We start from the raw sequence: 26,926 nt of genomic DNA, 5'->3' as shown, positions 1-26,926 counted from the left end.
GGTTGAGTATAGCGGTTGAGTATAGCGGCCGTATAGCGGTTGAGTATAGCATTTGAGTATAGCGGCCGTTTATCGGTTGAGTATAGCAGTTGAGTACAGCTGTTGAGTATAGTGGTTGAGTACAGCTGTTGAGTATAGCGGTCATATAGCGGTTGAGTACAGCATTTGAGTATAGCGGCTGTATATCGGTTGAGTATAGCGGCCGTATAGCGGTTGAGTACAGCTGTTGAGTATAGCGGCCGTATAGCGGTTGAGTATAGCGGTTGAGTATAGCGGCCGTATAGCAGTTCAGTGCAGCGGTTAATTTTCTTGTCCTCGCAGTGTGTGGTCAGGCTGCGGCCGGCGCGGAGGACGAAGGCGAGGCCCAGGCCGGCTGGATCGAGGGCGCCGCCATCCTCTTCTCCGTGATCATCGTGGTGCTGGTGACGGCCTTCAACGACTGGAGCAAGGAGAAGCAGTTCCGCGGGCTGCAGAGCCGCATCGAGCAGGAGCAGAAGTTCACCGTCATCCGCAAGGGCCAGGTCATCCAGATCCCCGTGGCCGAGATCGTGGTGGGGGACATCGCCCAGATCAAATACGGTGAGACCGCGGCGCCGCGTGCAAGGGGTCGGGTTAAAAAAAAAAACGAGCTACCGCTTGCGCGAGCGCTTCGGTTTTTTTCCTATCCAGGAATCGAACCTATGACCTTTCGGTTACAAGCCCAGTTCCTTCCCCACTGTGCTACACTGCTGCCCTAAAAAAACCGAGCTAGCGCAGGCTGGAGCGCTTCGGCAGTGTAGCACAGTGGGTAAGGAACTAGGCTTGTAACCGAAAGGTCATAGGTTCGATTCCTGGATAGGACACTGCCGTTGTACCCTTGAGCAAAGGTACTTAACCGGCATTGCTTCAGTATATATCCAGCTGTATAAATGGATACAATGTAAAATGCTATGTAAAACGTTTTTGTGAGTCGCTCTGGATAAGAGCGTCTGCTAAATGCCTGTAATGTAATGTAATGTAATGTTTGATAAGCTTGTGGCATGCATTTGCAAATTGAAACCCGTTATCTTTTTATACGGCACAACCTCTTTTATGCAGTCTCCGGTTAGCATGGGGACATATGATCTCATAATTATGCATTTCGACAAAAGGCTCGTAACATAGTATTTCAATATTTAAATAAGCTTTGATTTATAAGCATATCAAAAATCAACAAATTATGATTTTTTTTGTCGACATTAAATATACATTTCATTGCTAATGAATTTTATATGCGGTAATATTTTCCATCCGCAATGAAATCATTCAAACAGAAATATTAATTTGCAGTTTAAATTCAAGCCAGCTGTATTGAAGTCATATTTTTTGAGATTCATAACTGGAAAGGAAAGCAATATTTCAAGATTTTTATTCACTAAATTATGTTTTTTTTTTTCTTTGCAATAAAGATTATTAAATTTACCACACAAGGAAGCTCATTTAATCTTTGCTTGAAACCTTAGTCTACACATAGCTGTTCATTATAACCCCATGAAGAAAGTTTTTCTTCTGTAAATAGCTCCTCCATGTTAAATGCAGTGGAATGTTTGTCACATTAATAATCTGCTTGTAAGGCTGGTATTGTGACAAAAGTCAGCGTAACGTCAGCTCGTCGCGGTTAGCTGTTCGCAGCGCATCCCTGTGTGTTCTTCAAACGGCGAATGTGCAAATATCTGAACCTCTGCTATTTTGTCTTCTCCATCCCGTTCTGAAAAAAACCAAAAAAAACCGGAAAAATAACAGGAGCTCTTGCCAGTCGGAGTACGGCAGCCATTGCTGTTTTTTTTTATATGAGGTTGTAAATGAACATTACCCTGTCTGCTGTTGCCGAACGCTGCCTCGGAACATTTGTCGGAGCGCGGCGGAGTCCGTAAATCGCGTTCTCCCCCCCCCCTGCAGAATCACCTTGCGCTGGGCTGGCTCGCTCGCGCGGGTCCGTCTGCTCCATAGCTGGAAAGGAAAGGTGCTCCCATGACTAATATTTCGAGGGGCTGCGTGAGTCAGCGCGGCGGCCTTGTTTATCACAGTTCGGCGTGGGTGGATTTTTTTGCGGAGGAGCGCGGAGCGGGGGGGTGGGGGGTGGGGGGATGGAGGTGGTGGTGGGGAGGGGGTGGGGGTGGGAGGGGTGAGATTGGCCTGTTGCGTCTGGGCGCAGCCGAGCTGAGCGCTCTTCCCGCCGCCCGACTCCTCCAGGTGACCTGCTGCCCACCGACGGCATCCTGATCCAGGGCAACGACCTGAAGATCGACGAGAGCTCGCTGACGGGGGAGTCGGACCACGTCAAGAAGTCCCTGGAGAAGGACCCCATGCTGCTGTCCGGTGAGAACCGCCGATTGGACGCTAGTGAGCGGATCCGGGGCGCCTTTCAGACATGCCGTGCCTTGTGATTGGTCGCAGGGGCGGAGCTATGGGGGCTATAACATGGACAGGGGTGGGGCTATGGGGGTATGACAGGGGAAAGGGTGGAGCTAAGGGGATATGACAGGGAAAGGGGTGGGGCTAAGGGGCTATAACAGGGAAAGGGGTGGGGCTAAGGGGGTATAACAGGGAAAGGGGTGGGGCTAATGGGGTATAACAAGGAATGGGGTGGAGCTAAGGGGAAACACAGTGAAAGGGGTGGGGCTAAGGGGCTATAACAGGGAAAGGGCTGGAGCTAAGATGGTACAACAGTGGAAGGGGCGGGGCTAAGCAGGTCTAACAGGGAAAGCTTTTCCGGGGAACTAGCTGGTCCAGGGGGCTCCTAGAGGTGGGATGTGTATGTGTGCGGGTATGGGGGTGGCTTTCTTGTATATTTTTTTCCCGTCTGCACAAATCATTTCTAGATTTCTAGTCCCTGACCCGGAAAGGTAACGTTGCTTACCTCTCTCTGAGGGCACACAGTGCCCGTCTGTTGACACGACGCGCGTTCTCGTCTCTCCTGGCTCGCAGGTACCCACGTGATGGAAGGTTCCGGAAGGATGTTGGTCTCCGCGGTCGGCCTCAACTCTCAAACGGGAATCATCTTCACCTTGCTAGGCGCCGGCGGCGAGGAGGAGGAGAAGAAGGTGAAAAAAGGTGAGAGGTTTGTCTGGGACCGCAGTGCGGCCATTTACCCCTTTTGCCCCCCGACCTTCACTTCCTGTTTCTCCGCCCCCGTCTGGGATTGGCCCGTTTGCCCATAGTTTTTTTGGGAGAGGTGGGAGGCGAGGCCTCTGTACGAGCGTCCCAGAACCCCCTCCTGTGCCAGCTCATCTCCCAGCTGTCCCTGGTAGCTCTCGTGCGTTAGCTGGGGCCATTCGCCTCCGACAAGCAAAGAACCCAGCTCGTGAAGACCCACGTGTCCCTTACACTATGCGTTTCCATGATGAAGTATTGATAGTAAAACCACTGCTTCTTCTTGTATCGCCCATCGCTCCTCTTTCTGATAGACGTGGTTGCAGGAGTCAGTCAAATTCAGTGTGTTGTCAGTGTTGGCATTGGTAATACGGATGTGTGATTATGGAAATAATAATAATAATAATAATAATGACAACACAGTACATGCTGTTCATTGTCATCAAATGTTTGTCCATGGAATCGTATAGAAGCAGATGTGTTCTTCAGTTTTTTATATATATCTATATATATTCACTTGCCATAAAATGGCAGGAATGTCACCATAAAGGCATTCTACATGCACATTCCTTCTTATTTCTCTGGTATTTTTGACATGTTTAATTTTATTAACGACGGATTGGAATTTAAATGAATGACATGGTGCACTCAGTCACATGATCCGAATTGTCCTTGTTTTTCTTCTCGCTCTCTCTCTCTCTCTCTCGCTCTATCTCCCTCTCTCTCTTTCTCTCCCTCCCCTCTCTCTCTCTTTCTCTCCCTCCCACTCTCTCTCTCTCTCTCGCTAATCTGTTTATTGCCATCATTAAATGCAATCGGGGGTACTTCGCCTGAAATGTGCAGCGATACAATTCCAGCTTCATGGATTCTAGGTTTATGGATGAGGTAGAAGAGAATGCGACTGTTGTTCTGTTGATGTAAAGTTGTCCTTCACTACAATGAGAAGTGCAGTGCACCATGGGCAATTTGCATTGTATTTGGCTGAGGGGATGGCAAACCAGTTTCGCCAGGTCTCAGTGATGGAAGACGAGGGATTTTGTGCCATATTGGCAGTATTTTGACAGCACGTTTAATTTAAAAAGTACCTGGTTTGTTCTGATGAAGCAGTATACCACGGGTGCATTAGATAGATGTCAGTGGACAATGAAAGCAGCTGGAGAGTTATGCTACGTCCTTTGTTCCACACACTGCTGTTCAACTCTGCGTTTGCACTGCAGTTTCTTCAACATTTACTCGCTTTCTTCCTGAAGAGAAAGACCGAGTAATTTAATTAAAAAGCTACTGTTAGTTCTAGTAGCTGCCACTTCTCAGAAATAATTTTGAGTCATGACTTCATGCAACATTTTTTGTAAACATAGTGCATTGTGATTCTCGTATACTCCTGGCCACATTTCAGTCTTTATTTATAACTGGCTTTGTCAGGTTTACACATTCACATTCCAAACCCCATTTATGTATTTTATTTCTTTTCCATTTTGGAAACGTGCTTCCTTGGAACAGATGAGGTTGACAGATCAGGAGAAATCTCAGATGCATCACAGCCTTTCACTGCTTAGGTTCATCATTCTGTGTGTGTGAGAGAGTGTGTGTGTGCGTGTGTGAGTAGGTGTGAGTGTGTGTGCGTGTGCGTGTGTGTGTGAATGTGTGTGCGTGTGTGTGCGTGCGTGCTTGTGTGTGAGCATGATTGTGTATGTGTGTGCATGTGTGTGTGTGTGCTACTGAAGAGCAGGGTGGCCATCAACACCTCCACAGTACCCCCAGCTGAGCTGACAGCCCGTGCTGAAACTGACTCCCCACTCCACGCCGACTGAGCACGAGCGAGTGCCTGTAGCCGTCTCTGTGCCCTCAGCCACGAGTCTTACACCGCTCGATTGGCCAAGCGCTGCCCGTCTCTGGTTGGCAGCCAATCAAGACGGACCGAGCAAAGCGAAGCCTTCTAAGAAGAACTGCACAGAAGCCAAAATGATACCACATAAAGAACATTCAAACGCAGTTTTTTTTTCTGTATTAGTACCTACAAACGTATAATCATGTAATAATTTTAAATTACTAAAAATTTTCATTGGCTATTTTTACGAACGTACTAAAAAAACGTGCTAGGCTAATATGCCGGGCAGTTTAGAGGCTTCTGTCTGAAAGTGCCAGTTGGCTGTACAGAAATATCCAGAGAATATGGAAATGCTAACATTGAACTCTACTGACTATAATGTCCAGTTTTAATAAACATAAGACCATTCATCAGAAAGAGTACAGTCGAGAATCCGGCACAATTCATGGTGAAATTATGCAAAATCTTTTATTAGGAAACTGTTCAGAAAAGTGTTGTTTGAGTTCACAGCCCTGTTTACTGAAGCTATGACCCTCGAGAGCTGAGAACTGCTGGTTTCCCACCCTCCCTTTACCCGGGAGTCAGGTGCGAATACCGTCTGGCCAATCAGCAGCGCTAATTGCTCAGTTAATTATCTGGGAGAAAAAAAAAAAAAACCCGGGCTGGGTTTGGATTTGAGTGCCGGGTTTGAGTATCCACGTTTTAGGCCCTTGCGATCCGTGCAGTTTCCCGTCACACATAGGCTGCGGAGTGTGATGTGTCAGACTGTCATTGGCCTAGGTCTCTCTTTTTGTGATGGCAGGTTCAAGCCCACGCCCACTTTTTTTACGTCTTATTGTTTCATTTGCGTTGATATTATTTCCTGTTTCTTTCTTTTTGTTCTTTTTTTTTTTGTTTTTTTTTTGAGCCATGTGATCAGCGCTCCGCCCTTTTTCTCTGTTTGAACAGGTAAAAAACAAGGAGCCCCAGAGAATCGGAACAAAGGTAACCCTCCCTCCACCCCCTTCCCCCCTGCCCCCCCCCCCCCGTCCCATTCAGCGACAGTCTCGGAGTCCCATTTCAGTCCCTCTCTCTCGCTTTCTCTCTTTCACTCTTTCTCTTTCTCTCTCTCTCTTTCCATTTCTCTCACCCTTTCTCTCTATCTCCTTTTCTGTTTGTCTCCCTATCTCTCACTCCCTCTCACATTCTATCTCTGTCTCCCTCTCCCCCTCTCTCTGTCTATCTATTTCCATCTCCCTCTCTCTCCATCTCTGTATCCATCTCTCTCTCCCTTTTCCCCCCTTTCTCTCTCCCTCTCTCTCTCGCTCACACACACGCTGTCTCTTTCCTCTCTTGCCGAGTCTTTGGGAGGTTCTCACCTAGCTTTACCTGTGAAAGGGTGCAACTCTCACCTGCTCTGGAGGTTAAAAAAAAAACAAACCTTCTCAACTTTCCAGAGCTGCCTGTTAGAGTTATTGATTCCATTCCCCTTGACCAATCACATCGTTTTACTGCTGTTGCTACAACCAGGTGACATGCCTCAGGATACAAATGCACTTCCAAGTTATTAATCGATAAAACCGCAGGGTTTGAAGTGTTACTGTTTTTATTATTTATTCATTTTATTTCATTTTTTTTTCTCTTTTGTTTTGTGGTCACAGGCGCAGGCATTTAGGTTTTGCTTGACATTATTTATTTATCTATTATTATTTTATTTTATTTTCTCGCGGTGGATGAAAAGCATTGCCATTTCCACCATCACTGCCGCCTCAAACAGATTGACCTTCCGGTGAATTCTCTGATATTCAAGGCACGTCCAGCTCCTCTGCGCCATATAACCCCACCCCACCACCCCCGCTCCCCCCGCTCCCCCCCCCTCCCCCGCTCCCCCCCCCACCCCCCTCCCAGAGTCCAGGACGAGGCGTCACCTGCAGCCAGACGCTCTAGCAGCCCTGTTCCCCCTCAGTGCTCCTTCCTGCTACAGCTTCCGCATCCATTTCCACGAGGGAAACGAGCCTTTCCCGTAGTTCGTCCTCCCGAAGATCTGCAGGCAGAGACCATTGACGCTCGCTTCGCATTTGCCAGTTATTTATTTTTCATATTGATTTTATCTTTTGGGCCTTGTCTGGTCGGCGGCGGCGCGATCGTTTCTCTGCGCCCGCGAGACGACGCTCGTCTTCTGGCCCGTCGAGCGAAGGCGCGAGATCGCAGGTTAAGATGGCCGACGCGTCGAGCGGTTTGTCTTAACGTAACTGCAGGGCAGTCACCCCAAATTCGAACCTCCAGTTGAGTGGGGAAGGTCCCTGACCGGGCTGTCCCCGTCTACGATTAGCCGGAGACTGAGGGACGGGGCAGGGGGGGGGGTAGGGGGGGCTGGGTAGGAGGACAGGGAGATGGAGGGAGGGGGAGGACCGCTGCTCTGGGGAGAGGACGCTGTGAGAGTTGCACCCTTGCAGATGGATGGGCTGTGAATCGTTCGTTCTTTTCACCGTTACCTCCTTCCAGGGTGTGCTGGGGACCCCATGCTGTCCTGTACCTTCCCCTCACGTCTCTGTTTGACTCCGCATCTGGCGAGTTTACGTTTTTTTTCCTCCCTCTCTCTCTCTCTCTCTTTCTTTTTCTCTCTCCCTCTCTCTTTCTCTCTCTCTCGCTTTTTTGTGACACACTCGCCCTTCCTCTCCGTGCGTGCGTGCGTGCGTCTGTCCGTGGAGTTCGTCAGTCAGTCCTCCAGTGTGACACCAGTGTGTGGCTGTTTTGTCAGTCTCGTCGGTTCTGTGTTGTGGTGGGTCAGTTCGGGCCGGGTCCAGAGAGGGCTTGTCAGGCGTTACGTTGCTGAAGGGGGGAACGGTCCCAATTCCCTAACTCCCTATGCATCTATGCTCTGCTGTCCAGCATGATTATATTTAGGGCTTGCAGTTTTCTGTGTTTGGATCCTCAGTGCTATCTAACATACCTTTAGTGACAAATGCATGAAAGAGAATGTTTGACTAATTTTTTTATTTTTTTTTAGTTTTTTTTTTGGAGACGCACAGCTTGCAAAGCTGGAATTGAATTCCGAATCTGACATTTAAATACTGATCTCATCAATGCTCTTATTAGTTAAGTGTTTTATTAAATCTGAACACTTAGCTAATTAGTCAGTCAGTTTCCCCTATGAAGAATATGTTTCTAGTTCAGTAAACTCCTAGTATGGATCCATAATCTGGTTTTAAAAAAATAATAATAATGCAAGCCTTAATTATAGTCTGTATTTCTGAGTACATTAAGCTAATAGTTAGCAATAAAGCTCAGTGTCGTTAAATATTTAAAATGGGTTAACATTTTAAAAAGGTGTGAATATTTCTGCAGTGCCAGGGACTTCATGATATTCATAGACAGGACTCAAAGCGAGAAAGTCAATCCGAGAATTAAACTGAGCAGACTCAACAAGCCACAATCCTAGTGGAGTTATGATGTGAGTTTTTTATTTGCGCATATACGACCCAGCGTTCTCTGAATCTTGATGAGGTTTTGCTCCCGGAATCCTGGAGTAAACTGTCACTCTAAAGTCATTCTAGATTCAAAAATAATAAAATAAATAAATACATTTTTTTTCCTATTTTTTAAAACCCTTGCGTGAGGCTCAGTGTGAATCTCCTGTTAGGATTTATTGATCCTAATCTCTCATATGCTTAAAATTGGTTTGGCACGATAAAAACCCAAATCTCCAATCTCCGTGGAAGGTATAGAACGAGTATATATTTAAATTATTTGAACTATTATTTGAGTTTTATGATTTCCTGCCCACAAGCTTTCTTGTTGTGGAATTGTATTTAATGTAGCACACTCGTACAAAATGCACCAGCTTTACAAAGCGAGATACACCATGTCACATGCACAGACTCTTTTAGAAATATTGTCGATACTTTTAGAAATTGTTGAAACTAAAAGTGAATTCCAGTGTCCGTTTATTTGTGAAACTAATCCGTAGTTCAGTTGGAGGAACGTGCAGAAAACGTTGGGTGTTAGTTCACCAAACTGCTGACTCTGTAGAGTGCTGGGACGTGTGGTGGGGGTGGGGGGGGGGGGGGTAATTAAGCACCCTTGAGCTTTATTAGCTGCACCTCTCCAAGCCATGCCACGCCCCACAGCTGACCGGCTGTTGCTCTGTTTCTTTTGTGGATGACCTTCGTCGTTCGGGCCCCGCGGAGGGCCCGTCTTCCAGCCCTCCTGTGTTTCGTCTCTTTTCTGTCTCCCGTTAACTTAACGTCTCGCTCTTTGCCTCCTCACCCCCCGCCCACCCCCCCCAACACCCCCCCCGCCCCATCCTCCTCTCAACCTTCCGACCCCGCCCCTTTCTTCCACGTGCCTGCTCCTGTCCCCCCATAACCCTTCTCCACCCCCCACCCCCGCTCCGCCCCGCCCAAAAAAAAAAAAAAAACCTCCTCCCCTTGTAGCCAAGACCCAGGACGGCGTGGCCCTGGAGATCCAGCCGCTGAAGAGCGAAGAGGGCGTGGAGTCGGAGGAGAAGGAGGAGAAAGAGGAGAAGCCCGTCAAGAAGGTCAACGTCACCAAGAAGGAGAAGTCGGTCCTGCAGGGCAAGCTGACGAGGCTGGCGGTGCAGATCGGGAAAGCAGGTGAGGTGGCCCCGTCAGGCCGAACAGGGAGGCCCTGAGATGCCCCAGGGACATGCCCAGGGCTCTTCCTGAGCAATTCCTCATACAGGGTCCTTGTCCTTCTTCGTGCCGTTCATGCTTGGAATGCCGTAATCGGACGGCTGTGACCGAAGGTGATTTGATGACAAAAGGGGGTTGTTCTGTGAGGCTTTATTGGACGAGAATGCAGAATGCTCCAAAATCACAATTTTAAAATGCACAGGGTGTGACCGGGATGTACAAAGAACATCCTGTCTCCGTGGCCATGAGCTGGATTAAGGCTAGACACACGCAGAAGTGCAATTGACATTAGAATTGTTTTTTTTTTCTTCCCCCCGAGCGGCTTTTGTCATCAGTTGATCAGATATAGCATGCGTCGGCCAGCAGGGCTATTGTTAAACTGTGGGGGGGGGGTTCAGTAAAGAACAGATAATGAACTCGAGGTTCAATGAACATGTAAATTTGGGATTCGCAGTGTGCCCCGTGACTGACGGCGTGTGCGCCTTGTTGCGTTTTAACCCCGACGCCGTTCCTCATCGTTTCCCGCAGGCCTGATCATGTCCGCCGTGACCGTCATCATCCTCATCCTGTACTTCGTCATCGACACGTTCGGCGTGCAGAAGCGGCCCTGGCTGAAGGAGTGCACCCCGATCTACATCCAGTACTTCGTCAAGTTCTTCATCATCGGCGTGACGGTGCTGGTGGTGGCGGTGCCTGAGGGCCTCCCACTGGCCGTCACCATCTCGCTGGCGTACTCTGTGAAGGTGAGGGGCCGCTCTGTCCGCCGAGGAGCCGCCTGGCCTGTGAAGGCCCAGCCGTTAGAAATGGCGGCATTCATTCCTCCTGAAGCTGGGAATTAAATCACTGTCATTAAATGAGATTATTAAGAGAGCAGTTTAATTAACTCTGTGTATATGTGTGTGTGTGTGTGTGTGTGTGTGTGCTTGTGTGTGTGCGTGTGTGTCTGTCTGTGTGTTTGTGTTGTGTGTGTGTGTGTGCATGTGTGTGCGCATGTCTGTGTGTGTGTACGCATGTGCACTAGTGCACGTGTGTGTGTGTGTGTGCATGTGTGTCTGTGTTGTGTGTGTGTGTGTGTGTCTGTGTCTTTGTGTGTGTTTGTGTATGTGTGTGTGTGTGTGCGTGTGTGTCTGTGTGTTTGTGTTGTGTGTTGTGTGTGTCTGTTTGTCTGTGTGTGTGTGTGTGTGTGTTTGGAGAGGGCGGAGGCGCAATGATTTATGATAAACATTTTAAACTGTAAAAGCGTGCACTTTTGCAGGAGGCTATTCCCAAAAGTGACTCACCCTCTGTTTGTTGTTTTTTTCTCTTTTTTTTTTTTAGAAAATGATGAAAGACAACAACCTGGTGCGGCACTTGGACGCCTGCGAGACCATGGGCAACGCCACGGCCATCTGCTCCGACAAGACGGGCACGCTCACCATGAACCGCATGACGGTGGTGCAGGCGTACGTGGGCGACACCCACTACCGCACCGTGCCCGAGCCGGACGCCCTGTGCCCCTCCACGCTCGAGCTCATGGTCAACAGCATCGCCGTCAACTCGGCCTACACCACCAAGATCCTGGTGAGCGCGCGCGGCAGGGCTGGGGAGGGGGGGCGGGGGGCGGGGGAGGGAGGGGAGGGGAGAGGAGAGGAGAGGAGAGGAGAGGAGGGGAGGAGAGAGGAAAGGAGGGGAGGGGAGGGGAGAGGAAAGGAAAGGAGAGGAGGGGAGGGTAGGGGAGGGGAGGGGTGGGTTGGGGAGGGGACGGGTGGGGAGGGGGTGGGAGGGTTGTGCGGTGCTGCAGGGCAGGGGGGCTGCGTGGTGCTGTGGAAGGGGAGGGAAGGGGGTCGTGTTCCAGTGGTTCGTTTCTCTGATGGGCTCTACAACCTGTGCTTCAGGCTTTTCAGTGATTGCTCTGGCAAAAAAAAATAAAAAAAATAGAAAAAAGAACATTTTTTAAAAATCCCACGCATTTGGGGCCGACACAGACTCGAGCGGCAGCAGTTAATGGCGGTGATTCATGCGCGTGGGGGGGGGGGGGGTGAGAGCGACTGTGCAGAGCGGTCGCTCCAGGGACCTACCCAAGAGGCTGTGGGTTAAAATGCCTGCTGACTGCTGCCCTTCAGCGGGGTACTTCAGTAATCACCGGGGTAAAAAAATCCCACGCACGCCCGCCCACTCCGCAGCCACCGCGAACCGTCCGCAGCTCGCGCTAGTGGAGGAAATTATCAGCCGAGCGACAGACTGAGCGAATCATAGGCACCGAATTTGTGTAAATTTTTTGACGCGAACGTTCAGTCTCACAGCCGCCAGAACCGGTTTACCTCAGTCTCTCTCTCTTTTTTTTAATAAATATATCGCATCCAGTGGCATTACTCAGATGGAATTATTAGCTTTTTTTATGTGTAACCCGTGGCACTTTCGCACCGTATTCTTGTGAAAATGGCAATTCTGAAGTTGTTAATTAAAAATATGGTAATCAGCCTATAGTTTGTTCTACAATAGTATAAATGTTATAGTATCGAATGTCAAGCTACTTGCAACGTGAATAGACTGTTGAGAACCTTCAGATCAACTGTATCGAATGCCCCTTTAAATTCAAGTTTTGACCTTGGTCTCAATCCTTTGAATTTCTGGAGATGGCATCGTACAATTGAACTGTTTTCGTGCTCATGGTTTTGTTTTTTCACATTTACATTTTGACACTTTCCTGTTCAACAGACGCTCTTATCCAGAGCTTATGTTATTTTATATACTATTCATATATTTATACAGCTGGATATTCACTGACCCTTGGTCCTGGGTATGACAGCTGTGCCCCAGCTGGGATTCAAACTCGCAACACTCTTACAGGAGTTACAGGACCAGTCGTGCTACACTACCACCTTTAACCCTTTAAGGTGTAAATATGTGATTAGAATTTTCCTTAATTGAACATTCCATTGGTGATGTAACACTCACTACTGGTGACTGATAGAAATGTTCTAGAACACTGACTGAATTTTGAAAAAAAAAAGAAAAATCCAAAAAAAACCTTAAAAGGGTTAACTGATAATGGGGTTCCAGAATGGGCCTTGGTGATCGAAGGTGCGAATTCGGCTAACCCGTCCCACCTCGTTCCCCCCCAGCCGCCGGAGAGAGAGGGGGGCCTGCCCCGGCACGTGGGGAACAAGACGGAGTGCTCCCTGCTGGGCCTGGTGCTGGAGCTGAAGCGGGACTACCAGCCCGTGCGGGACGAGGTGCCCGAGGAGAAGCTCTACAAGGTGTACACCTTCAACTCCTCCCGCAAGAGCATGAGCACGGTGCTGAAGAACCCGGACGGGTCGTACCGCATGTACAGCAAGGGCGCCTCCGAGATCGTCCTGCGCAAGTACGAAACCCCCCAACCTTACACCCCCATTCCCCATCCCCTAACCCTAACCCTAACCCTAACCCGGACGGGTCGTACCGCATGTACAGCAAGGGCGCCTCCGAGATCGTCCTGCGCAAGTACGCCACCCCCCCGTACCCCCCCCCAACCTTACATCCCCCATCCCCCATCCCCTGCAGCCTTCGGTTCCATCCCAGCACTCACACACCCGATTTTTCTTTTCGAGCTCTTGTCTGAAGACCATGATTAGTTAATTATTTGAGTCAGGTGTCTTAGTGCCGGGCTAAAACAAAAACCTGCACCCACACCGGCTGTTACTGGATAAGACTGGTCACCCCTGGGCTCAAGGGTGAACAGTCTACCCATCTGCTAGTCACGCTGCACCTACACTAACTAAGTACTCTTCAACTGGCAAAGCAAGTTGTAATACATTTTTTTCATCGAGTTTTTATTGAGTTAAAGGTTTAAGATTTCCCCCCGTTTGCATGTTACCTTGTCCCCACTTCTGTCAGCCGTGCTGTTCTTAAATCAGTAAGAACTGGTTGGTGAGTCAGACAATCGATCGATTGATCAGTCAATCGATCAATCTATAAAAATTCAACAAGAATTGTTGGGGGGAGGGGGGGGGAAACGATGGATCAGAAACAACGCGTGAGAATGAACGCATCTCTGAATTCACCAAATTTCCCCCAATGCTCTCAGCCAATCAGCTGGATGGTTTTCTGACAGGCCTCGGTGGGATTTACTGAGCGGCCGTTGGCCGTGGGGAGAAAATGGCTGCCGGGAACAAGTGATGCAGGCCTGGGCTTCACCTCCTCTCTCTCTCTCTCTCTCTCCCCTACCCCTCCTTCCTCAGGTGCTCCCGCATCCTGGACGGGTCGGGGCAGGCCCGGGTCTTCCACCCCAAGGACCGGGACGAGATGGTGCACAAGGTGATCGAGCCCATGGCCTGCGAGGGGCTGCGCACCATCTGCCTGGCGTACCGCGACTTCCCCGCCTCGCCGGAGCCCGACTGGGACCAGGAGAACGACATCCTGTCCGAGCTCACCTGCCTCGCCGTGGTGGGCATCGAGGACCCCGTCCGGCCGGAGGTGAGAGGGGGGCGAGGGGCGAGGGGGCGAGGGGGCGAGGGGAGAGGGGGCGAGGGGGCGAGGGGCGAGGGGGCGAGGGGGCGAGAGGCGAGGAGCGAGGGGGCGAGGGAACAGCCCAAAGTCCAAATAGGCCCTGGAAATCCCACATCATTAATTTGTTATGGGTCCATGCTTTAGACTGAATGAATGAATGAATGAATGAATAAATGAATTAATTGAGTTGACCATTTTAAAATGCATATATGTGTTCTGCACTGCTGGCAATACATAAAAATCATTGAGGATAAAAAAACACAATAGAGCCAAAATGGCTTATTTCCATTGGGGTCCTCCTGAACACTGAACAGAAAACATACAACAAATACAACAGATAATGACATTTCCTGACAATACAACAATTCATAGGCATCAGTATCAAATGAGGCATCAGTATCAAATGAAGCATCAGTATCTGATGAGCGTGAAGCCCAGGATCCATGGTTGGGTGCGTTTATATATCTTGCACTTCTTTACGTTCTTTTAGTAGGGCCTTAATGCCGTTAAATGCTAACGCTATTTAAACCGCTCGGAGCTCAGGGCTGGATCTGGCTTTCGTCCAGCGCGTGAGGTATAATTGGATGCTCTTGGCTTCAGCACAACAGCCCCTGGCCAATGGAATGGGCCCTATTCATATCGCGACCTTTGACCCGGACGCCTGCCGAAGGGCTCGGGAACAGACAGGAAGGCCGACTACGAAGCCGCTTCCCCGCATTAGTTCAGCGAGAACTTCTCAAAGCGATGTGGGCCACAGAACTGTGCCACTGGTTCACCCTCGTGTTTTGAATGTCAGGCAGTGAACGAAAAAAGGGGGTGAGATAAGCAGGCTTGTAGCCGGAGGGTGATTCTGAACCGATTCCCAGTTGGGTGCAGGACCAATTAGAGCAAAAAAAAAAAAAAACCGGCCCCAGTGTTGCACTATTTATAAGTTCCGTACCCATTAGCGAACGTCTCAGCGTGTCACCGTCTCTCCAGTCACTTGACATACAAATCCCAATAGCGACGAACAACTGCGGGCAAAGCGTCAAGAGGAGCTCTTCGTTAATGGGGGGAAAACAGGGAAAGTGGAGTACCCCTCCCTGTTGGAATGGCAGTGAAGTGAAGTGGTGGTGGGGGGCGGGGGGGTTCAGGATAATGGCTGAAGTCAATAGTTGGACACCCAGAATAAAGTAATTTGATGGAGGTGACGGAGAGAGCCTGCTGTTTCCAGTTGTGGGAGTTGTTTATTTCGGTCCGTCTCCAGTGCGTTGGGAAGTTTCAAATTGACTATAAATAAATGAGCTGATTGGGTGTAATGAGTGGTGGGGGGTGATTCATGTGGATAATTACACATATCTACAACCCCACCCCCCCCCCCCCCCCCCCCCCCCCCCCCCCCCAAAAAAAAAAAAAGTTGCGCCAGCCTACGTCTGAGCAAGCAAAGAGGCCGAGGCAGGCAGAGGGGCATGCTGGGAGTGATGAAAATAACTTAAACAGACACTTATTTGTTTATTTAAGGCCAACCTGTATCCAGGAGTTACTAGGAAACGATTCATGATTTAAAAAAATATTTTTCTTTTGGCTTTTCAGCATGTGTTAATGCATTTATCCGATAAAAAAATAAATGATAGCAATAACAATACCACCTCTTGGTTATAATTAAGTGCCCTAGGGGGAAACCATGCATTTGAATGCGCTCATTCACAGTGGCCTTGGACCTGAGGAAGCGTTAAGTGGGGACTGAGTGTGAGCTCGATGCTAATGCTCTTCAGAAGTGGTACTGTTCCTCACTGCCAGTTTGCTCTCCCTCTCCCGGGTTTGCCTCTGGGCGAGAGATGAAGATCGTTTACGAGGCCTTTCAGACCGACCCGCTTTCGTTTGCGTTCATCGAGCTTCCTCCCTCCGCGACGTTCTCCGAAGGAATGTTCCGGCGAAGGGTTCCCGCCGTTTTCCTCTCTCTGCCGCCGAGGTGGCCGAGCGGCGGCGGTTTGAGTCTGAGCTCGACTGAGCGTGACGAAGACTCCGGTTCGTTCGAGGTGGACGGACGCTATGGTAACGCGGGCGCTGCTGCTGCTGTCCGCGCGGTGACCTTGTGCGTCCGTTCGCGCGAGGCGGGGGGCGGGGGGGTACTGCTGCCTGTCAGACGCCGCTCCTCGATTCTGTGAAATGCTATACGAGCTACAGAACCGGGTAGCGCTGCACAGCCTTCTGGGAACCAGGTAGTTCTGTCTGAAGAACATTTTGGGTGGTCTCAGCGCCATCGTGCGATCACAGGAAATGATGTACGAAAGTAAAAAAAAAAACAAGGGACCACTGAGCAGCGCAGTTAGAAATGAAATCGATATTCAGTTAAAGAATTTAAATGTGACAGTGATCCACCTGTAAGCATGCTGGCGCTTGCGTTAAATATGTACAGTTTATTTTCGGCTTGGTTGCAAAACCCGTTTAGGTTTATCTTTTCTTTGTTATCAGTCAGCTCGTACCGGATATCCAGCTGACAAGCACGCTGTGCACGTACGGAGTGTTAACGGAATGCCCAGATAAACGCTCGAGCGCTATGACGACTATCTCTGTCCCCCCCCCCCCCTTTTTTAATTATTTTTTTCGGCAGGTACCGGAGGCCATTTCCAAGTGCCAGAGGGCGGGCATCACCGTGAGGATGGTGACCGGCGACAACATCAACACGGCCCGCGCCATCGCCACCAAGTGCGGGATCCTCCTTCCCGGGGAGGACTTCCTGTGCATGGAGGGGAAGGAGTTCAATCGCCACATCCGCAATGACATGGGAGAGGTGAGGGGCCGCGGGGCCAGTGGGTCCGGCCGCCGTTCGCTGGGCTAGCTCGCACACGCAAGCGCAAACGTGTGACAGGATCTTTCATGCAGCCACATTGTGTAGTTTTCTTGGCAAAGTCTGTACATGACTACTTACAAGAATTCTTGAATTTGGCCTGATTTCCTCTGTAACCTCCTAAGGCCTGGCAGAGAAAAGGTTTACATATTTTTATATTGTTTTGACATAATAAAAAAAAGTGTCTTGTATGCCAAAAAATATTTTGTAGTGAAAATAAAAAAAATAAAAAATTATTTACTTTATTTTTATTGAAGGTCCCTTGTAGTGTTGGTTTCAGCGTAGTAGAATACTACATGTTGTTCTAGAGATTAAGATCAGAGCCTCATGTGCCCTAAAGGAGACAAAAAAAATGAATTGCCGGGTCTGTGGAAGACACTGACATTTTGGCTACATAACATTAAAAAAGCTGCAAAGCATTTTTCCTGTTCACTGTCCCCTTCCCAGAATTCCCACTGCCCTCACAGTGGCCCTGGTTGTGCATTAGGGGTGTAACCCTCAGGCTTCACCACAATAGGATACGATTTCAGTTCTTGGGGCAAGGATTTGCTATTTGGCAATATCACAAATTTTGCTGCGATACGATCCAAAACAATCCAGTATAGTATTAAAAAACGATCCACATATATGTGATCCAGCTAACACAATCTAGTAACAGTGTACACATACAACCAGGACGAGGTTGAGAGGGCAGAAGCGTATTGACTTCGTCTTTAACAGAAGGAAAAACAGCACTACCACGAGCGACGATGGGGCTGAGTTGGAGACGTGTTGCTGGAGAGCAAGCCGTCATAAGATTATGGACATTCGGATAAATATTTTAGCCATGATTCATGACAATACGGATCGATTTTTGTACGCTGTATGGATCGGATCGGCTCGGCTCGTTGCCCTTTGAACCGATACATCGATCCGGATGGTTGTATCGTTACCCCCACCCCCCCACCCCTGTTGGGAGTGCGTTCCTGAGCCAGCTGAGCCCCTTCCTGTCTGACATCCAGTACTGCTCTCCCCCCCCCCCCCCCCCTCCCAGGTGGAGCAGGAGCGCCTGGACAAGGTCTGGCCCAAACTACGGGTGTTGGCCCGATCTTCCCCCACCGACAAGCACACGCTGGTCAAAGGTAAGGGGGAGTCTCTCAAACGTTGCGGGAAATGTAGGAAGCGAAATGGGTTTTCAGTCCAATGCCCAAAACAGCGTTTGGCCCCAATAACTGCCATAAATCTCTCGATTAATTAAGAATTATCAGGGCGGGCGGCTTCTTGTATATTTTCTGTCGGAGAGCAAATTAATTGGACCGTATATGTGTGTGTGTACGTGGTCTGTTGGGGATTATTTGTGTTCGGAAACCTCTGTGGACCACAGATAGTGTAGAATTAGCGAGGTTATTTTTCATATTATTTGTCATCTCTAAAAAAAAATAAAAATTTTAAAAACCTGAACCAGTAGGACTCCACTGGAACATCCATCATATTTATGACATCTTCAGTCTCAGGCACTCCACTTGTGTTTTTTTTCTTCTTCTCCTCCTCTGAAATGTGTCTTCTCTTTCATGTGTGCACATGCGGGGGGAGTGTGGGGGGGGGGGGGGCTGCCTGGGGTCTCCACTGCTCTTCAAAGCTCAGGCTTTTTCATCTCAGTCAGGCTTCAGGAGGGGGAGGGGCAAGGGGCAGGTGCGGGCCATGAATATGGAACCAGCGCTCTGTCCAAGAAACACAAGAGCGAGAGAGAGCGAGAGATGGAGAGATAGATAAACAGAGAGAGAGACACAGAGAGACAGCGAGAGAGCGAAACAGAGATAGAGAAACAGAGAGAGAGACACAGAGTGAGATAGAGAGACAGTTTGTGTTTTAACAAAACCCTCATTGTGCAATACATAGTGCCATTCGGTACAGCGACATGAAGAAACCACCAAATCAAAAAGAACAAATACCAAGACTCACACTCAAGAAAAACAAACAGAAAAAGGATGAGAGAGCTAGCAGGACAGAGTGAAAGGATGACAGCAGAGAGAGGGAGAGAGAAAGAGACAGAACAATACAGAGAGAGAGATCTTTGACAGACAGAGTGACAGACAGAGACACAGACTCATTACAAATTCCCTTTGTATCACAGCCTTAATCAGAGTTGTGTGCCATGACCCTTGAGTTCATTAGGACACCATAAAGGAATAAACCCCCCAGCTTGTCTTGGGGGGCTTTGTCTCGAACCCTCTCAGTTGAATGCCAGTCGGGCTCGTCTTGTGTGGCTGTTTTTTTATTTCGTTTTTTAATTCTGCTTTTTGCCTTTCAGGAATCATCGACAGCACCGTCGGGGAAACGAGGCAAGTGGTCGCCGTGACGGGGGACGGAACCAACGACGGACCTGCGCTCAAAAAGGCCGACGTGGGATTCGCTATGGTAACGGAGAACTCCGCCGAATTGCCCGTGCCTGTGTACCTTCCCAAATTAAGGTTGTGTTCGTAGACTGACAGGCAAGAATGGGGCTCGTTTTGGGAAAACGTCAGCTGAAACAGGTAACAACCAAAACAACACCAAGAAAGTGTTTTATCCTGAGAAGGATTTTTGAGGAAAAAAGGTTACCTCAGGTAGCGATTGTTTATCGTTCTCCGCTAACAGGCCTTTGTGATCTCTGGAGCGGTGGCTTCTTCTCTGCGGGGAACCGTTCGCCAAATCCTCCGGCAAAGCCAAATCTGCCATCGTCTCACATTTTTATCAGTCTTTACACATGTCTTTAGTTTAATCACTTTTCTTCCGATTAATGAAAAATTCACAGTATTTTATTTGATTTATTTTTATTTAAAAATTTTATTTAACAGGGACCACGTATAATAAACAATTGACTTTAAGCTTGAAATCTGATGCACTATACGTAATATGTGTGTATGACTGGCCTAAACCTGTCATCTATTTTAATTTAAAAAACTGATGAATCAAGCTGGTCTTGTAACCTGAAGGTCACGGGTTCGATTCCTGGGTAGGGCACTGCCGTTGTACCCTTGAGCAAGGTACTTAACCTGCATTGCTTCAGTATATATATCCAGCTGCATAAACGGATGCAATGTAAATGCTATGTAACAATGTTGCGTGAGTCGCTCTGGATAAGAGCGTCTGCTGAATGCCTGTAATGCAATGTAATGTAATGCAATGTAATGTAATGTCATTGCTTGTGTGAAGGCCCAGGGTTGTAATTATCTCCCCAAGCCGGTATTCACAGCTCTTTTTTTGGGCTCGTTCAGATGCCTCCAAAATAAACTAGCATCTAGCGCAGGCGGCCGTGCCAACCTTAAACGAGGTCACTGGCGTCCTCCAGCGATTTGCATCGTGTCCCACTGCGCAACTTTCGGTGTATAGTTCTGATCCCATTAAAAAAATTAACAAGTTCCGAGACGCAAATAAAATTGATTGAGTTCTGATCGCATGGGATTAAATGAGTGTGTGTGTGAGAGAGAGATTGTTGGATGTTTGAATTGGACCACGCAGTTAGCTGGCATTAATAATGTCCAAACTGGCATTAATAATGTATTTTGGGGCATGTTTTCTGGAGGTCTGTAGTGTGGGTGGATAGAGGGAGTGCATTAGTGGATATAAAATATATAATTCATCCTCATTCATTGCCAATTTTTTAAAGGTTAAAAAAACAGGCAAAACAACGTGGGTTTTGTGATTATGATTTGTTTTTTTTTGTTTTGTTTTTTTTTGTGATTATTTAAGTGCGACTAGAATTAGTGGATGAATTTGCTGATGGAAAATATCACGGAAGTAGGGGTGGGGGGTGGGGGGTGGGGGGGAACCGGAACCCCAAAGCTGATCCTGTGGGGGGGGGGGGGGGGACCACAGTGTCCTGTTTTGAACACAGAGTCCTCCGTAGGGGACGGTGTTTTGTACCCTCTTTTATTTAATCCGTGACTCAGATTCACAGTGCGGTCCACCGGGCACCCGCTGCTCTTTAAAAAGAGCGTGGGGTGGGGCGGGCCGGGGGGGGAGGGGGGGTATGGGGAGGGGGGGTGTCCCGTTCGGGGAGCGGGCCACGAAACACTAGCCAGGCGCGCGGGAACCCCAGGAGCCCCGGGACAGGACGCCACTCTGAGCGAGGCTCACCGTGCTGGAGACCCCACGGCAGGAACACAGAGTCACGCTGAGTTACAGAAACGCTGTCATGACAGTACGGCGGAAGAAACAAAAACCAGGATGGTAAATGGTAAATGGACTGCATTTATATCGCGCTTTTATCCAAAGTGCTTTACAATTGATGCCTCTCATTCGCCAGAGCAGTTAGGGGTTAGGTGTCTTGCTCAAGGACACTTCGACACACCCAGGGCGGGGTTTGAACCGGCAACCCTCCGACTGCCAGACAATCGGTCTTACCTCCTGAGCTATGTCGCCCCAGGATCAGCAACGGTGGACTACGCAGCCGCAGCGATGCTAACCGAGCACGCGGCTTCTCCTGACAAGCATGCAGCTGCTCTATTACTGACGACATCTTTTTTTTTTGGAATATTGAGGGCGATAAACACGGTTAGCGTAGCGGTTCTTCTGTTGGAAGAAAAACCAAAATTTGTATTGCATTGTACTCAGTGTGTCATGTAGAGCGTATTTCAGAGTGAAAGAAACAGAAGAATGAGGCAAAGAAGGCGATTGCAAGATAGGGATACGTTAGACGGGATATCTTAGTGGCAAAAAAGAAGTCCAGATTTTTATAGGCGACGGGAGAGGCTGCAGGACTTGTGTGGTATGTTTTACTGATGCTCCCCTGATGAAACTGACATTTTCTGAGTGCAGGCAGTGCCTTTTTATTAGCCGTCGCCTCTGCGAGAGGGGAATTGGTACTGAATCAACAGAGGTACAAGCACAGAGGGCGAGCACCCCTGTCCGCGGACGTGCCGCAGTCCCGCAAAGGTTAATGGAGGTCTCTCTCGATGGCCAAAAGCTTAGCGCCCCGATGATATTTGAATCGAGGGACCCCGCCAAGCGGGGACAATTCGTCGCCGGGGACAAGATGATGTTGTGAGAGAAGATAATGGTATTGGAGACCCCCCAGCAGGTCTCCAATACTACTAGAGCATCGGATGATGAAAACACAGAGAGGCTCATAAAAAATGTCAATACCAGCGACGGTGCACTGCAAGAACAGTGTAGTGATGATAGATCCAATTATGTGATTAAGAGTTTGAGTTTTAAAAAACGGACAGGAGCTTCTCCAGCTCCTCAGTACCAAGCCAGTCTGCCCCCTGCATTGGGCTGGTGTGCACTGCCTGTACTGGGCTATATAAAGGAAAAAATAAAGATTTAGATATTCAAACAAAAAAAGTTGAATAATACCGGCACATGTGATATAATGCAGTGGTTCCCAACCCTGTTCCTGTCCTGTAGGTTTTCACTCTAACCCTTCTAAAGCTGACCTCATTCAACAGCTACAGCAGGGCTGCCCAATCCTCTACCTGGAGATTTACCATCCTGTAGGTTTTCACTCCAAACCTTACAAAACACCTCATTCAGCAGCTAGAGATCAAATTAGTGTTGAAATGAGAACCTACAGGACAGTAGATCTCCAGGAACAGGGCTGAGAACCTCTGATATGAAGTGTGGCAGAATATTGGCGAGGTGAAGTCTTGATACAGGCAGACTGTGGCCAGACGGTTTTCTTTTGTGATCTGGAGTGGGCTGCATATAATGTTGAGTTATACAGGAAGTGTGGCTCCTCATTTGCTCAGAGTATGGCCACAGCCACAGGAATGTCCAACTGCCATCACGTTTCTATAGTGACCGCGTACGACCCCCCCCCCGTCTGTCCCTCCTCTCTCCAGGGCATCGCTGGCACGGACGTGGCCAAGGAGGCGTCGGACATCATCCTGACGGACGACAACTTCACCAGCATCGTCAAGGCAGTCATGTGGGGTCGCAACGTCTACGACAGCATCTCCAAGTTCCTGCAGTTCCAGCTGACGGTGAACGTCGTGGCGGTCATCGTGGCCTTCACCGGAGCCTGCATCACCCAGGTATTAGCCGCATCCGCCAGATCCAGTCAGAGGCTCCCCTTTTGATAACAAGGGGAGCCTCTGATTGGAGGCGGTGTCATTGATGCGAAGCACCTCTCGTGCGTAGCACTCTGGAATTTCAGCTGCTAGAGTGCACAAGAGTGCCCCCTTGTGGAGAATATTCAGCCTGCTAAACATGAGTAAGTTGTTTGGTTGGTTGGTTGGTTGATTAGTAGATGGATGGATGGATGGTTCGGTAGGTAGCTAGGTAGATAGATAGATAGATAGAAAGATAGAAAGAAAGAAAGAAGCCAGGTCCATGAGGTGCTTCGCATCTAAAAATGAAAGAGTTTTTCCAGGTGGCTCATCCTGCTAAAACTGCTGCACAGGGTCTGGCACCAAACCCCGTCCTGATCTTGTCCAGCTGGCCCATGGGGTTTGACCATGGCATTGCTCAGGACAGGCCTGGCTTGAGGACATCCTCAGACGCGCTAAACCTGCCGGGTTGCCTTTTTTTTTCCCCTCCCAGGACTCCCCCCTGAAGGCGGTGCAGATGCTGTGGGTGAACCTGATCATGGACACCCTGGCCTCGCTGGCCCTGGCGACCGAGCCCCCGACCGAGTCGCTGCTGCTCCGCAGGCCCTACGGCCGTAACAAGCCGCTCATCTCCCGCACCATGATGAAGAACATCCTGGGCCACGCCGTCTACCAGCTCACCATCATCTTCACGCTGCTCTTCGCTGGTGAGGGAGGGGCGCGGCGCGGCGCGGCGACCAAGGGGAACACTGACCCAGCTCTGTGTTTCGGCTCTGTTCCCATGGTCCTCAGCATTCCAGCTAGGGCTGCACGATATATCGAATCGCAATTTTTAAAAATAATAAGAATATAACTGCCGCCATGGGGCGCATAGGCAATCATTTCTCTCTCTCTCTCTCTCTCTCTCTCTCTCTCTCTCTCTCTCTCCCTCCCTCTCTCTCTCTCTCTCTCTCTCTCTCTCTCTCTCTCTCTCTCTCTCTCTCTCTCTCTCTCTTTAATCTTACCTGATGCGGTAGTGAACTACCGAACATCAGAGGCCGTGTGAAATGGTTCTGTGAGATACATCATCAACTGATATCTATTGGCTGTTGACTGTAGACAGCCAATCAGTAGCAAGCTCGTACATCTTTTGTGTGATCGTGTGATTTGTTTTTTCTGTCACATGGAAGATCTTGGTCTTGTTGCTGATAGGCTGTCTTTTCAACACCCAATAGATATGAGTTTTATTTTTTCTCGGAAGCATTTCACATGGCCTGTGACGTTCGGTTGTTTGTTACAGCATCAGGGATGATTAAAGAAAAAAGAAAGACAGATTGCCTAGACGCCCTATGGTGACAGTTATCCTTATAACGTTTTAAAAATAAACGCGATTCAATATCCAGCAGCCCTGATTCCAGCTGCTCAGAATGGCTTCTGCCGGTCTGTTTGCTGTGCTGTTGCTATGGACATTGGCTTTAACCTCATCCACTCATGAATGCTGCAATGTAAGAATACAAGAATGTCATGATGTAACGGCTAACCAGAAAGCTTTTTAACTTCGGCTGTTGCGTGAATCGAATTTTTTGCCGATGAGCACACAAGCTTGAGTAACTGTCGCCGCTCGTCGGGTACGGATGACCGCCATCAGAAGCCATTCTGATTGGCTGTTGACTGCAGACAGCCAATCAGTAGCAAGCTCGCACGTCAAACTCTACACCAACTTGACACCAATCGCCACGCACGACCGTCCTTCGTTCTCCAGCGTTTCGTCCACGTGTTTGCGCGCGGTTTAGGCATGCCCCTGCGCAACCGTGGCAACAGTGTTTCGGGGTTGACCGCCCTCTCTCTCTCTCCGCCCGCCACGCCGTCTTCGCAGGGGAGAACTTCTTCGACATCGACAGCGGCCGCAACGCCCCCCTGCACTCGCCCCCCTCCGAGCACTACACCATCGTCTTCAACGTCTTCGTCATGATGCAGCTCTTCAACGAGATCAACGCCCGCAAGATCCACGGCGAGAGGAACGTCTTCGAGGGCGTCTACCGCAACCCCATCTTCTGCAGCGTGGTCCTCGGCACCTTCGCCCTTCAGGTGACCTCCCTGCGTTCCGCACCGCCACGTTCTGTTCCGTCCTGTTCTGTTCCGCTCCACTCACTGCATGTAATGGTTATTGGGAAAAAAGAAGTCAACACATGGTAAAATTTGACATTCTGGATCCAGGATATTCATATTTCTGAGAATGTGTAATAGACAGAAATATATTTATGAGAATCACATCACATCCTAGTCCCTTTGACCTTTTGTGTGAGACACTGATCGAGGATGAAAATGCATGTCTTATAATGCGGGTAATGAATGTAATTTGGAGTTTGAGCAGGTGGCGGAGGCTGCTTTGTAAAAGACCCTTTGCTGTCGTGCGTGGTGTCTGTCCCTTTCAGATCATTATTGTGCAGTTTGGAGGGAAGCCTTTCTCCTGCACCGCCCTCACCATCGACCAATGGCTGTGGTGCATCTTTATTGGTGTGGGGGAGCTGCTCTGGGGACAGGTCAGCAGAACATTACACCTTTCCATTATTCATGAAACGCCGCTCGGCATTGTGGGACACGTATGTTATCTGCAAGGCAAATATGGCGCTCTCCGGCGACAGTTTTTTTTTTTTTTTCTTCTTCTTTTTCTAAAATGAGGTGGTGAACGGTTGTCAGGACAAAAGCGCGCGCCGTGCTATCGTGCTATCGTGCTTGCTGCCATTTCTATTTCAGCGCCGTAAAGCTATAATCACACAGGTTTATTTATACCGCCGCGAAGAAAGCACTCAGCTCTCTTCGTTAGGAGCCGCTGGAGAGGAGTAACGGGCTCTTTTTTTGAGCGCATGTCGCTTTGCGCCGCAGACACCTTCCCCAAAAGGGGAAGTGCGATTTCGGCACCTTTTAAACAGGTCTGTGACTATAACCCCCTCCCCCTCCCTCCCTCCCTCCGATGCGGTGTGCGTGCGTTTCCTCCGGCGTGCCGCCGAGCCAGCGGGAGCCGTGGGAGGCTGCGGGTCGTTGCCTGGTACCCGCCCGCGTGCGGTTTCCACCGCGAAACCCGTCCTCAAACAAAAAAGCCTCCCGTCGCTGGAGCTTTTGGCGGTAATGAGTTTTTTTTTTGCCGCCGCCGCGGATGAAGAAGAAGAAAAGATGGCGCGTCCCGCGTTTGCTCCCGCCCTCGGGAACGCCAAACTCCACACGGCCGTCCCGCTGCGCCGTACGTATCCACCAAAATGCCGAAAAGCGGGCGAAACCTTCCCATAAGCCCACGGCGACAGTGAGCCTGATCCCCCCCCCCCCCCCCCCCCCGCGCCGTTAAACCTGCGCGCTGTTCTCCTGCCGGTGACATTACCCAGAACTCCTCCCCTGCTCCGCTCCTCTGCGGCGCGGTGAGCCGGCTTACAAACACACCGATGTCAATAAAGGGAAAACCGCTCGGCATCCTGGGACAGGTGTTTCCGAAAACGGCTCTGGCTGACGGAGTCGTCGGTCTGTGTAACGAACGGCTCTCTGAAAATGCCGATACACAACAGGATCAGCGTCTTAGCAACAGAATCTCACTGTTCTCCATCCTTGTAATGAAGCGGGAGATGTTTTGTCTTCGGCTGATTTTAATCCAAACACTGACAGCTCTCTCCAGAGCTGTGACATCACGGGGACAGGAAATTCTGCCTGATGTCACATCCCTTGCAGGCTCCGCCCATCTCATTATAATAAATGTGTTGAAGTGGAATGCTCCTGGTCAGTGTATGAGAACGAGGTGCGAGGGTCCGGGCTCACCTGCTGTCTTTCCGTCCGTCCGTCCGTCTGTCCGTCCGTCCAGCTCATCTCGGCCGTTCCCACGCACCGGCTGAAGTTCCTGAAGGAGGCGGGCCACGGGGGCACCAAGGAGGAGATCCACGACGAGGAGATGGTGGGAGGCGTGGACGAGATCGACCACGCCGAAATGGAGCTCCGCAGGGGCCAGATCCTCTGGTTCCGTGGGCTGAACCGCATCCAGACTCAGGTACGACCCCCCCCCACCCCGTCCCACCCCCCC

The 26,926-nt window shown here is 49.6% G+C and overlaps 1 protein-coding gene across 5 annotated transcripts in view; it reads left to right on the top strand.

Annotated features, from left to right (window-relative positions):
* Positions 1-26,926, top strand: part of atp2b4 (ATPase plasma membrane Ca2+ transporting 4) — a 53,844-nt gene that overhangs the window by 14,068 nt on the left and 12,850 nt on the right. For 3 of the 5 annotated variants that reach the window (XM_035387798.1, XM_035387802.1, XM_035387800.1), the window contains exons 3-19: positions 322-579; positions 2,212-2,337; positions 2,947-3,072; positions 5,888-5,923; positions 9,355-9,534; positions 10,102-10,316; positions 10,891-11,133; positions 12,678-12,919; positions 13,776-14,010; positions 16,637-16,816; positions 17,907-17,994; positions 19,164-19,270; positions 22,678-22,869; positions 23,378-23,591; positions 24,740-24,951; positions 25,299-25,406; positions 26,711-26,893. In XM_035387798.1, the coding sequence (XP_035243689.1) occupies positions 322-579; positions 2,212-2,337; positions 2,947-3,072; positions 5,888-5,923; positions 9,355-9,534; positions 10,102-10,316; positions 10,891-11,133; positions 12,678-12,919; positions 13,776-14,010; positions 16,637-16,816; positions 17,907-17,994; positions 19,164-19,270; positions 22,678-22,869; positions 23,378-23,591; positions 24,740-24,951; positions 25,299-25,406; positions 26,711-26,893 (2,945 nt within the window). The remainder of the gene's footprint in view (positions 1-321; positions 580-2,211; positions 2,338-2,946; positions 3,073-5,887; positions 5,924-9,354; positions 9,535-10,101; positions 10,317-10,890; positions 11,134-12,677; positions 12,920-13,775; positions 14,011-16,636; positions 16,817-17,906; positions 17,995-19,163; positions 19,271-22,677; positions 22,870-23,377; positions 23,592-24,739; positions 24,952-25,298; positions 25,407-26,710; positions 26,894-26,926) is intronic. The other 2 variants (XM_035387799.1, XM_035387801.1) reach the window with 1 other exon arrangement.

This window comes from Anguilla anguilla, chromosome 13 (assembly GCF_013347855.1).
Source record: "Anguilla anguilla isolate fAngAng1 chromosome 13, fAngAng1.pri, whole genome shotgun sequence".
In the NCBI taxonomy this organism is placed as follows: Eukaryota; Metazoa; Chordata; class Actinopteri; order Anguilliformes; family Anguillidae; genus Anguilla; species Anguilla anguilla.
This window is presented reverse-complemented; position numbering and strand designations above follow the sequence as displayed.